Below are 13,165 nucleotides of genomic sequence, written 5' to 3' on the forward strand. Positions count from 1 at the left end.
ACCACAGAAGCTAACGTGCGAACAAACTGAAGCTTCGGTGAGAGTCAGGCCAAACAAAAAACAAAAGGGTTATTTTAGTGCCGTACCCTGTGACGTGAAATAGGAACATTTCAAAAACGTTTTTCGGAAGGCAGCCAATTGGCCGAATTCACACTTGCAAGCAATACGAGAATACCAATATACATATAAAAGTCATCTGTTCTCATTTAACTGAGGCATTAGCCAGTGTAAAAAAAAAGAAATAAAATAAGCAGGTCAAGACCACGATTAAAATAGTGAAGAAAGGAACATTATGTGGCTCCATTAATGCAATTGTATGTTAATGGAGTACAGTGTGACTCATTACACAGGCATATTTAACTCCACGTACGGGCAGCATGGTAGCATGGTGGTTAGCATAAATGCTTCACAGCTCCAGGGTCCCAGGTTTGGTTCCCGGCTGGGTCACTGTCTGTGTGGAGTCTGCACGTCCTCCCCGTGTGTGCGTGGGTTTCCTCCGGGTGCTCCGGTTTCCTCCCACAGTCCAAAGATGTGCGGGTTAGGTGGATTGGCCATGCTAAATTGCCCGTTGTGTCCTAAAAAAGTAAGATTAAGGGGGGGGGGGCTGTTGGGTTACTGGGTATAGGGTGGATACGTGGGTTTGAGTAGGGTGATCATGGCTCGGCACAACGTCGAGGGCCGAAGGGCCGGCTCTGTGCTGTACTGTTCTATGTTCTATTGCAGATTATTGCATGCAGAGAATCCGTGACAAGTCAGATCGATACGGGATCAATGTCAGCCTGATGATTATTACAGAAATCTCAGAACAGATCAGTGACATAAACCTCAATCTCTAAATCTTCAATTTCTAGCAAGAGAAAAAGAATAATTTTCACTTAAGCACTGTGCCTTCGAGTGCAGTATTGACGGTAAAACTACAGATAACGTTGATGCCAAACTGGCTCCTGGACAGTTACTATAAAGAGTATAATTTCAACATTATCCAATACTTTTCAGTTTCTGTACAAGTTCCTTATTTGTAAGGTGCATGCAAGATACTTCCATCCAAAACTAAGGTTTGCATTTTATAAATATCCCATCGGCCCATATATCTGACAATCACCTTGTAGACAGAAATTCCATTCCCAAAAAAATTCAATATATGTTTAAGGTGAACAATATTGAACTGGAACTGCAGTTATAGCAGTGCTTAATTATGCATTCAAATGAAAAACTGGCACAAAATTCCAGCTAGCGAGATAGAAACTTTTTTTCACCAGATGCATCGTCTCCGAGATCCTTCAGGCAATCAGCTAATCCATTCAAGCTGAGGATAAGACACCAGGGGGATAATTTTGACGTTAATGAAAATGAAAAGTGAGATGTGTTACGAGTGGCTGATTAGATGTTAACTGTTTTAAGACTATTGCCCAAAGCCATACTTCTGCTGTGCTTTTTCTAGTAGCCTCTGTGATCAGAGGAACTGTTCGTTGCAGTAATATTACAGCATTGTGCTGTAAAACTCACAAACACACACACAAGCAGAGTCAAGTGTTGAATCAGTGCCTGCTGAGATCACCGGCACAATCAAGTGTACCTGCTAGACCTTGTTTGAAAGTAACCATAGTCCAAGGTGACCATAGGCACTTTTGATGGGGAGAGCTGACTGGTGGTGATTTAATCTGAGGATCATCACACCACAGATGAGGGGCAAGGTTGAGAAGGCGGGACCTTCATGAATAACCTCAGCCGGTACGGGAATTGAACCCACGCTGTTGGCCTCGCTCTGCATCATAAACCAGTTGTCCAGCCAACTGAGCTAAACTGGCCCTCAAACCTTGTTCTCGCTGATGTGGTTGGTCAATCTCATCAGGATATCCATCAACCTGTTTGCAAACATTTTGGTGATGTCCCAAGGTAGTTTATTTAATGGATAAATGCACTTCTTAAAGGAAGGATGTATTCTCTGAATGTGAACACTGTCTTGTGTTCACAGTTTGATTCTGTCAGAGAGTTGGGTGGAAGGAAAAGGTTGGCCCCAGGATTTTAGACATCTCTCTGGAGGTGATGTTGGCAGAGGTCTCATTTCCATTTACTATTCTCACTCCGTATACACCTGCTGTTTGCTCACTGCAATGATTTTACTAACAGCCTGCTCTTCTCACCTGGTAGCAACTGCAGAACTTTCAACTCCTACTTGACACCTTCCCTAATTCGCACCCTTGTTAGCTGTTCAACACGTCCTCGTTGTGGGATGAAGGACTCAACTTTGTGCTCTTCACCAGGTGAACATGAGGCACAGTGAGACAATACCATTGGAGATGGGGAAGCTGGTAATTTTGCTTAGCTAGGTGACTGCTTATCATTTGGACCCCACTGTGTACCACAACTAATTGCAACTTTCAGCCAAGTTCAAAACCTCAAGCTGTTTGGTCAAACCCTTCAAGTGTTACTGTCCAGCCTTCCATTGCCATCCTAACACTTGCACCTTTCTTCTGGATTCTCCTCAGCAATCAGAACCTCTCCCAGGAGCTTTTGAAGAAGGGCACATCCCTCTTGAGGAAATACTGTCAGATGTTCCATGCTTCCTACGTAGTAGTGCCGAATTAACACCATGGACTTGCCCCTACTGAAACACACAGTACACACGAGCAGGAGAAGACGGTGGGGTGGCGTCTTTTAGCTGCATTAAAATTGAACCGGAAATAACTCAAAATGGTTCATTTTTTGGCTCAGTCAAATCTGTTGCCTATCCTTAAACAGGAAATAACGTTTGCCCTGAAGAATATCAATGATCACTAAATTATTGCGTGGAAGGGTTCCCATTTCAACAGCAAATTCCAATGGTCGGCACTTCAACTTCTCAGATGGTCAGTTTGTTATTTTAATTTCATAGATCTCTTTGACAGGCCTCAAACAAATTGCGCAGTTCAGAGAACGTAAGCTCCATCGTCTTCCAGTCCATGCTGCCACTGTTGGACAGCTCAGCACACTTCTGGACGGCTTTATACAGCTGGGATTGCAATGGATGGTACACCCTAAATTCACTTAGCCGTGGCGAAAACAAGGGACGGAAAATTTTATCACAAATAACCTGTGGGAGACAAATAAACAAGTCAGTCATTACATCTGTTAGTGGTTTCACAATGATATAGAACATAGAATGCAGAAGGAGGCCATTCGGCCCATCGTGTTTGCACCGACCCACTTAAGCCCTCACTTCCACCCTATCCCCGTAACCCAGTAACCCCTCTGAACCTTTATGGTCACTAAGGGCAATTTATCATGGCCAATCTACCTAAGCTGTACGTCTTTGGACTGTGGGAGGAAACCGAACCACCCGGAGGAGACCCACGCAGACACAGGGAGAACGTGCAGACTCCGCACAGACAGTGACCCAGCGGGAAATCAAACCTGGGACCCTGGCGCTGTGAAACCACAGTGCTAGCCACTTGTGCCACTGTGCTGCCTCTTATATACCTGTTGCTGAACGTATCAAATGATTAGTCAAGGAAAAGGTGGTCCAGTGACCAACACATAACAGGTACAGTAAGACCATGTGAGGATCATAATCCGGATTTTCACCAGCTGTTGGAAAGACTGTGTAATTGGAAATAAGCCATTTTCCCTGAAGGTTTGAGGGGAAAAAAGGCTTGAAAATCAATCTGGACTGTTCTGCCACGCTTCCACAGAATCAGTACCATGCTGAAAGAGGAAAGGACTGATGATGCATAACAGGGCCTGAGGTAAGGAAGAAAAATAATTATTTCTCCAACCTTTTCCCAGGGGTGCAATTCCACATACCAGCAGCCATCAGATACCTCTGAAAATTGTCTCTCACGCATGAGTCACAACATTAAGTGTTGATCAGCTATTTGATCAGAGGGCGGTTAGTCGAGCCTCATTTGTCTGAAGTCACACAGTGTTGAAGTCACTGGTTACTAATCAGGAGCAGGATCACAATCTCATATTCTACCTCTCTGGCTTGGCAGCAGTAACGCTAACTACTAAAGCTGTGCCAAAAAATAACTTAAAAATGAGGAAAATTTTAATTTAAAATCTAATTGAGGTAAGTTAGAAGTGAGATGTGCAACTGTTTTGGGCACCTCACCATACCGTAATTAAAACAAACTATTCCTTCAATCAAATCAAGCATTTTCCCCTTAAAGAAAAAATCTTTGATCTTATGAATCACTTTCTACCAAATCAGAAAGTGCCAATCAGGCCTGTGACCCAATTTTGATACATTGCCTCGTTCCGATAAAGTTTATCACCTCTTCTTGATGCCTTCAAGAAAACCCGCTCTTGAGATCAGGGTGCCTTGGTAAATTTTCTCTCGCTGCACTCTGCTGTCACTGTGTTACACCGCAGGAGTAATCATCAAAGGTAAAGTCTCCATCGTCCCAGATGACCACAGGCTGCTTTCCCCTTTGATGGGGAGAGCTGACTAATGGTGGTTTAACCTGAGGATCACCACACCTCAGGCGAGGGGCAAAGTTGAGGAGGGGCCTTCATGAATAACGTCATCATATCAGGTATATCTCAGGCAAGTTCTGGGGAAACTACACTAAAAGTAGGCCATTCTCTTGGGCCTATTTCAACATTCAGTTGGACCACTGCTGATCTCTACGCTAACTCTAACTATCCCACTCGATTTCAGTAACCATAACCCTCTTATCCACCAAAAATCTCTCTATTTCTGTTCTGAAATATTCAATTGGCCTCGGCTCAACAGCTTTTTGGGGTAGACCATTCCAAATTTTCACTACCCGTTGTGTGAAGAAGTCCTTTCTGTCATCACCTCTGAACAGCCTAGCTCTAATATTAAGATTAATTCCTCTTTGTTATAGTCCCAATGGAGGTCCTGGGATCAGACCGTACGGTTTCCCATGACCTCCCTGGAAAATGAACTTCCCCTTTAAGGGGTCGGGGCTTCCCTTAACAAGGAGAGTCCCAGCTTGTATAAAAACTCCGGCCTGGGTGCAAGTCGGGAAGGAGACCCGTAGGGGAGTGTAGGAGTTTTGTATTGTATTATATTGTATTGTATTTTATTGTATTGTATTGTACTGTATTGTAATAAACCTTGCCTGTTAATTTCTACTTATCTTCTATGTATTCTGCTTACTGCGGATTCAACACTCTTGGCCGGGATTCTCCCCTATCCGGCGAGGCAGGAGGTCCCGGCGGGATGGAGTGGCGTGAACCACTCCGGCGTCGGGCCTCCCCAAAGGTGCGGAATTCTCCACACCTTTAGAGGCCAAGCCCTCACATTGAGGGGCTAGGCCCATGCCGGAGTGGCTCCCACTCCGCCGTCCGGCGTGAACGGCCTTTGGCGCCCCGCCAGCCGAGGCCGAAAGGTCTTCGTCGGCCAGCGGAAGTCAGCGCATGCGCCGGTATGACATCAGCAGCCGAGTGCTCCGGTTTCCTCCCACAAGTCTCGAAAGACGTGCTGAAAGACTACAATGAAGTTACTGTGAAAAGCCACTAGTCACCACATTCTGGCGCCTGTTCGGGTACACAGAGGGAGAATTCAGAATGTCCAAATTGCCTAACAGCACGTTTTTCGGGACTTGTAGGAGGAAACCGGAGCATCCGGAGGAAACCCACGCAGACACAGGGAGAACGTGCAGACTCCGCACAGACAGTGACCCAAGCCGTGAATGGAACCTGGGATCCTGGAGTTGTGAAGCAACAGTGCTGGTTACTATGCTATCGTGCTGCCCATTAGCTTGGATCTTGAAAAATTCTGGTGGATCAGTCTGGAATACGCTGAGTGGAGCCAGGACCCAGAATTCAATATTCCGGCCGTGGATCAGAAACATTAACCCTATTTTCCCCTTTGCAGATGCTGCCTGATCTGCTGAGCACTTGATTTACAGCATCTGCAGTATTTGATCTTTTGATCCAATTGAGAACTGGGTGCAATGCCTAAGGCCCTTTTACTAACAGTGCACCTCCAAATGTGCATTCACCCAATATGGACCCAGGATACAGAGGAGAGAGGATCCATGCAGCCATATCTGACTTTCATGTTTGTGTCAGCTGTAGGTGCAAGGGTTTTACTCCACTCATCTGAGAGGGTCCTCAGAACTCGTTGGAGAACTGGACGGGGCCGAGGTCTGGCATTATGGATTGATGTTGCTTTTTTTCTGCTTTAACTACCAGGAAATATGTCTTCCCCAGGTGAAAAGCAGTGGAAACTTAGTCCTACATTTATTACATTATTATAAAATTAAACACAAAGCAACATGCACACAAAGTATGCTTCCAATAGCTGGGCTTACCATCAAATTATAATCCAACCCCGAAACTGTGCTTGCTCATAACTGGTACAGCATGTAGTGTAGGATTTTTCATTTTTGCAAATCCATTTCAGTTTTTGTCAATTTACCAAAAGACATTCTGCTACTCTGCACGTTTACATCTGCTTTGACCTGAGCTCCAGTTGTCTCTGATAGAATTCCTACAGTGCAGAAGGTGGCCATTCGGCCCCTCGAGTCTGCACCGAGCCGCTGAAAAAACGTTCTCCCTAGGCCCACTCCCCTGCCCTCTCCCTTGCCCTATCTCCGTACCCCACCTAACCTGCACATCGCTGGACACTAAGGGACAATTTAGCAGGGCAAATTCACCTAATGGGCACATCTTTGAACTGTGGGAGGAAACCGGAGCACCCGGAGGAAGCCCAAGAAGATATAGGGAGAAAGTGCAAAATTCACACCATTATCCAAGGCAGGAATTGAACCCAGGTTCCTGGCTCTGTGAGACAGAAGTGCTAACCACTGTGCCACATGCCGCCCCTCGCTGGGTGAGATCTAGATTAACATGCTTAAGCATGCCTGCGCCGTAGTCTCCTGGGACCCGGGAACTAACAGCCTCACCTAAGAGCTCTTGCCATGGTACGATTTAGCAGTGGTCCATTAGAGACCCTCGCGTGGTCGGGCTCTGGGCAGGTGGCAGCCTGCCACTCCCGCTGGCACCCGGGTACTTTGGCATTGCCAGCACTGCTGCAAGCACCGAGAAACCCCCCCCCCCCCCGCTAAATGTGCCCAAAACAGGGGCGGGATTCTCCGACCCCCCCGGAGGTTGGAGAATCGCCCAGGGCCGGCGTGAATCCCGCCCCCACCGTGTCCTGAATTCTACGCCCCCCGAGATTCGGCGGGAGTGGGATTCGTGTCGTGCCGGTTGGCGGGCCCCCTGCACCGGTCGTCGGCCCCCCCGTGCCGGTTGGCGGGCGCCCCGCGGCGATTCTCCGGCCCGCGATGGGCCGAAGTCCCGCTGCTGACAGGTCTCTCCCGCCAGCGTGGTTTAAACCACCTACATGACCGGTGGGATTGGCGGTGCGGGCGGGCTCCGGGGTCCTGGGGGGGGGTGCGGGGCGATCTGACCCTGTGGGGTGCCTCCACGGTGGCCTGGACCATGATCGGGGTCCATCGATCGGCGGGCAGGCCTGTGCCGTGGGGGCACTCTTTTTCTTCCGCCTCCACCATGGCATTCATCATGGCGGGGGTGGAAGGGATACCCTCCCCTGCGCATGCACTGGTATGATGTCAGCAGCCCCTGACGCTCCGGCGCATGGGCGGACTTACGCCGGCCGGCGAAGTCCTTTCGGCCCCGGCTGGCGTGGCGTCAAAGGCCGTTCACACCAGCTGGCGGAGTGGTAACCACTCCGGCACGGGCCTAGCCCCTCAATGTGAGGGCTTGGCCCCTAAAGATGCAGAGAATTCCGCACCTTTGGGGCGGCCCGACGCCGGAGTGGTTCACACCACTCCGACACGCCGGGACCCCCCGCCCCGCCGGGTAGGGGAGAATCCCGGCCCAGGTCTCTGGTTTGGTCCTTTTAAATCGCACCCATTATTACAAAATCTGGTCCACTCTCTTGTGGACTTTTTATTTCCAAAAAAGACATTAGAATTTGGATCTTTGCATCGCGTGGGGTACACCACTGGTTCGACCCTTTCCTGCATCGTTTAGTGTGAAATTCCTTTGCACAGCAACTCGCTAAAATAGTGAATATGACAGGGCTTCTAGGATCTTAGTGAACAGCGAGAACAATGAGATTCAGGGGTTGAGAAAGAAACACCGATATAATGGAGGAGGGTCAATTAAAATCAGCCAATCAGGTGCAGCGTGAGAAATAGAGATGGGAAAGAGGGAATGGATTAAGAGACAAAAAGATAAAAGGGACAGGAAGGTAAAATTAAAATAAATGTAAATTAATGTCGTAAATCCCCAGCAAGAATTCACTACTTGGAGGAAAGATTTAAATGTAAACTCGACATTAAATTTGAGAGAGTTTATTTGGCAATACCTTAATAATGATCATATTATTCAATGGGCAATTAGGCTCTTAATTACCAGACTAAACTTGCTTCATTTAGTTTAATGGGCAATTAATGTTCAAATCAGCAAGTTCTAAAAAAGTAGCGAGATGCTGCGCATGAATAAATGGTAAAGCATTGTAACTCAATCAGCAAGTTCTCAAGACTTGCAACTCTTGGTATACCTTTTAATCCCCTGAATTTGCTGGGCCGAATTGTACATTAATAAAGGAATGCAATATTAGCACCCATTTATTTCTCCAGGAACATCCAGCCTATGATTCTGCTGCCTCCCAGTGAGCTCTGACAGAGAGAGTAATAGTTTCTAAAGACCAATTTTATATATTTAAAATGTTACCATCTGCTTTAATTTCAGTGTTACAGTTTGTTAATAATATAACATTATAGAGTTAAAGGTGCTGATTAAATTGTACTCTGAGGAATTGCACTGACAGACATGCGGAAACAAGTCTAAGTTCACAAATGATCTGTCTTATTCTTTGTTTCCTGTCAATTTAACACTTTGTATGAAGTTTCAAGGATTAGTTGCCCTTATTAACTTCTGTTCTTTTCAACATATAGTCATTACACATTTGTGATAATTTGCTAAAGTCAAGTAGATGCAGATGCAACAGGGATTGGTGAGTTTATAGAAAATAAACTATGGCGTGATGCATCTTTCATGACCTCCACCAATTCAACATATCAATTCAGGCCATCTATAAAGTTGATTTCGTTTTCAGAGTAAAATTGCTTTCTTTCAAATTGCAAATGCTGTAGCTTATGGCAAACATTTTAATCATAAATTTGGAAGAGAAGTTGACTTGCCCCTGCTTCACTCGATTGAAATTCTGATCATAGGCGTCTCCGAAACTTTGAGGGATTAAGACTGAGACATCCATGAACAATATGTATGTACATCAGACTTATCTTTTTAGATATGGGTAGATCTTGGTCATTGTGGTTTTAGTCCCAATAGGTATTAAAGGTTAGGAGCGACATGGTGGCACAATGGTTAGCACCGCTGCCTCAGAGTGCCAGGGACTCGGGTTCGATTCCGGCCTTGGGTGACATTGTGGAGTTTGCACATTCTCCCCGTATCTGCGTGGGTATCCTCCGGGTGCTCCAGTTTCCTCTCGCAAGTCCAAAGTTGTGCAGGATGGGTGGATTGGCCTTGCTAAATTGCCCCTTAGTGTCCAAATATGTTTAGGTTAGATGGGGTTATGGGGATGGGAGGGTGGGGTGGGTCTCGGTGGAGTGCTCTTTTGGAGTCTCGGTGCAGACCTGATGGGCCGAATGGTCTCCTTCTGCATTGTCAGGATTCTAATTCAAATTTTACATTGGTCACATGGTTTCCCCCAGAGCAAGCAGTGTTAGCCAACAAAGTTCCTGCAACAATTCTGCACTGAATGGGAGTTTGGGCGGGATTTACCAAACAACCCGCTGTGTGTTTTTCGGCGGCAGAGGCAGTCCGCCAGCTGGATTTTCTGGTCCCGCCCTTGGCAATGGATTTCCCATTGACTGCACCGCTCGTCGCCGGGAAAGCCATGCGCCATTGGTGGGACCGGAGTATCCTGCCAGAGTGAATAGTCGGTAAATTCCGCCTGTTATATCAGTTTAGGGTGTGTTGCGATTTCATTGGCTGTCGGTCATAAAGCACAACCAAAGTAGTTAGCACTGCTGCCTCACGGTGCCGAGGACCAGGGTCTGATCCCGGCCTCGGTCACTGTCTGGGTGGTATTTGCACATTCTTCGTGTGTCTGCATGAGTCTCACCCCCACAACCCAAAGATGTGCCGTGTAGGTGGATTGCCCCTTAATTGGAAAAATTTTAAAATAAATAAAGCACAACCAATATTTCATGTTCAATACCACATCAAATAACCAGAGGGTGTGGGCATTCTGCATAATTGATGAAATTCAAAGTAACAAACTACAACTGACCTGCAAGTTATTATTTGTGCGCTCTGCTCTGCATTTTTTAGTTTTTATATTACACCTAGAGAAACAGTCAAAGAAGTTGCAGTCTTCATCACCTGTACAATTTTGTTCAAGGATGTCACGCATTTTGGGTTCAAAAAAGGCCATATCTACATCAATTGCAACAACCTGTAACAGTAAAATACAGCTCTTATCTTCAAATTAATTTCAACAGTATTCATATAATGCATTCTCAATTACAAAATTAGTTTACATAAACCAGGATGGAAACTACCATGACCAACATTGGTGGATAAAACCTAAAAGTGCTCATTAAGGGCGGCACAGTAGCACAGTGGTTAGCACATCTCCAGGCTCCCAGGTTCAATTCCTGGCTTGGACGTCTGCACGTCCTCCCCGTCTCAGCGTGGGTTTCCTCCGGATGCTCCGGTTTCCTCCCACAGTCCAAAGATGTAGCCGTTAGGTGGATTGGCCATGCTAAATTGCCCCTTAGTGTACAAAAATGTTAGGTGGGATTATACTGGGTTACGGGGATAGGGTGGAGGTGTGGGTTTGGGTAGGATGCTCTTTCCAAGGGCGGGTGCAGACTCGGTGGGCCGAATGGTCTCCTTCTGCACTATAAATTTGCTCATGATTTTTATGATTAATATTCCTGTTTGCTCCCTCAATGGAGATGTTAACCCATGTAGTTGAAACTTAGAGAGTAGTTTTACTAGGGCAGAAATTGAACTGGGAAATAACTCAAAGCAATCAAGTCAAGGCTGTGGTAACTCAGTGAAAAAGAATTTTATCTATTCATATAGAACCATTGGTCATCCTTTACCTCATATCACATGGGATATTTGACACAGACACATGAGATTCTTGCACAAACACACATGAACTAATGTTTGTACCAAACATTTTTGTGCATCTTGCATTAATTTTCCTTAACTTGCTCATATGTGATTGCATTAAAGAACACTTCACTTTTAATCATTCTTGATATCAAAGATTGAAAAGGGCGGCACGGTGGCAGATTCAATTCCGTCCTTGGGTCACTGTCAGTGCGGAGTCTGCACTTTCTCCCCGTGTCTGCGTGGGTTTACTCCGGGTGCTCCGGTTTCCTCCCACAGTCCAAAGATGTGCAGGTTAGGTGGATTGGCCATGCTAAATTGCCCCTTAGTGTCCAAACAGTTAGGTGGGGTTACTGGAATAGGGTATGTACCTGACCCTAGGTACCCTAGTGCTCTTTCAGAGGATCGGTGCAGAGTGGATGGGCCAAATGGCCTCCTTCTGCACTGTAGAGATTCTATGGAAAGTATTAAAATTGAAACCAGCAATCACTATAGGCACCAATCTGTTGAATAAGCACCTTCCACTTCATGGTTACCGTTAGGTTATTTGCTCTTGTTTTTTATATAAGTATTATCTTTGTAGGTAGCGTGACAGCGGGCGGGATTATGCCGTAATTGGTGGGGCGGGTAACTCCGACGGGACGGAGTGGTGTGAACCACTCCGGCGTCGGGCCGCCCAAAGGTGCGGAATCCTCTGCACCTTCAGGGGTTAGGCCCGGCCCGGAGTGGTTTGCGCCCCGCTGGTCGGTGGGAAAGGGGCTTAGCGCCATGCCAACCGGCGCCGAAGGGCCTCCGCCAGCCGGCACATGTTGGCACATGTGCGGGAGCGCCAGCGTGTGCTGGCGTCATCCCCGTGCATACACAGAGGGCTTTGTTTCCACACCGGCAATGGCGGGCTGCTACAGCCGCCGGTGCGGAACAATAGAGTTGCCCCCATGGCACAGGCCTACCGGCGGATCAGTGGGCCCCGATCGCAGGCCAGGCCACCATGGGGGCACCTCCCGGAGCCAGATCCCACCGCACCCCTCCAAGAACCCCGGAGGCCGCCTACACCGCTGGGTCCCGCAGGTGAGGGACCTACTCCAATGTACGCCGGCGGGACTGGCAAAAGACGGGCGAGACTTGGGGCCATCGCGCGCCGGAGAATTCGGGCAGCCCCGGGGCCCATTGAGTCGCGCCGGTCCCCGCCATTCTCCGAGGCGAGCGTGCGATTCACGTCGGGCCGATTTCTGGGGGTCGGAGAATTTGGGGGACGGCGGGGGCGGGATTCACGACGACCCCCGGCGATTCTCCGACCCGGCGGGGCGGTCAGAGAATCCCGTCCAGGATCTGAGTTCAAATTCAGATCAGGCTTTTAAATCTGATGTCATCTCTTTCTGATTCATAAAACATGGGATGAGTAAGTCGTCTCCAATCAAGTTCATGGTGAGAACAGGACCATAGCTTGCAACTATCCATGAATTGCAAGTATTTTGCATTAAATTAGCATTGCTACTCACAGAATTTCATTCCAAGTTATAGCTTCAGCATCCTAACAGCCAGCGCCACATTCTGGAACCTTCCACATTTCGAAATGTTAGAATCTTCACTGATACCCAGGATTGTCCCAGTTCATTGATCTTGGTCCCAACCATTTTTAGCTGTTCCAAAATTGTCATGCCCGGTGAGAGTTCCCTTTAAACGGTATTATGACAGGTGATTAACTTCTGTTGTTTCCAATACATTGAACATTAACTGTGAACATTCTGACCTGGATTCTAACTTTCTTCCCGAAGTCTTTGTACCCAGGTGATCCTAAATTCTTCTTCCTCTGACGGTGAGTCACTTTCCAAGGAGGACAAAGCATATTATCCTCATAGTGATTATGTGGGAAAGGGTGAGGGGTGGGGGGTGTGGACTTCCTTCTCCTTAGAATTTTCCATTATAAGAGAGCAGTAACTTTATCTGGAGTTGACATTTAAAGTCTGGTTAGATCACCATCATATTCTATATTTCCCCTGGTGGACACTTCATGGGCCTTGCCGCTAAATTTCTTAAGAGTCTCTTATCCCATCTATATTGTACATGTTTCACTCTCGATACCTACCACTCC

At 47.1% G+C, this 13,165-nt stretch overlaps 1 protein-coding gene across 2 annotated transcripts in view; it reads right to left on the reverse strand.

Annotated features, from left to right (window-relative positions):
* Positions 1-2,842: 2,842 nt before the first annotated feature.
* Positions 2,843-13,165, reverse strand: part of dipk1c (divergent protein kinase domain 1C) — a 28,289-nt gene continuing 17,966 nt past the window's right edge. Inside the window, exons 3-4 of one of the 2 annotated variants that reach the window (XM_038810053.1) lie at positions 10,241-10,405; positions 2,843-3,073 (exon numbers count right to left, since the gene is read on the reverse strand). In XM_038810053.1, the coding sequence (XP_038665981.1) occupies positions 2,870-3,073; positions 10,241-10,405 (369 nt within the window). In that variant the 3' untranslated portion in view covers positions 2,843-2,869. The remainder of the gene's footprint in view (positions 3,074-10,240; positions 10,406-13,165) is intronic. The other variant, XM_038810054.1, reaches the window with a different exon arrangement.

Source organism: Scyliorhinus canicula, chromosome 10 (genome assembly GCF_902713615.1).
Source record: "Scyliorhinus canicula chromosome 10, sScyCan1.1, whole genome shotgun sequence".
NCBI classification, from domain to species: Eukaryota; Metazoa; Chordata; class Chondrichthyes; order Carcharhiniformes; family Scyliorhinidae; genus Scyliorhinus; species Scyliorhinus canicula.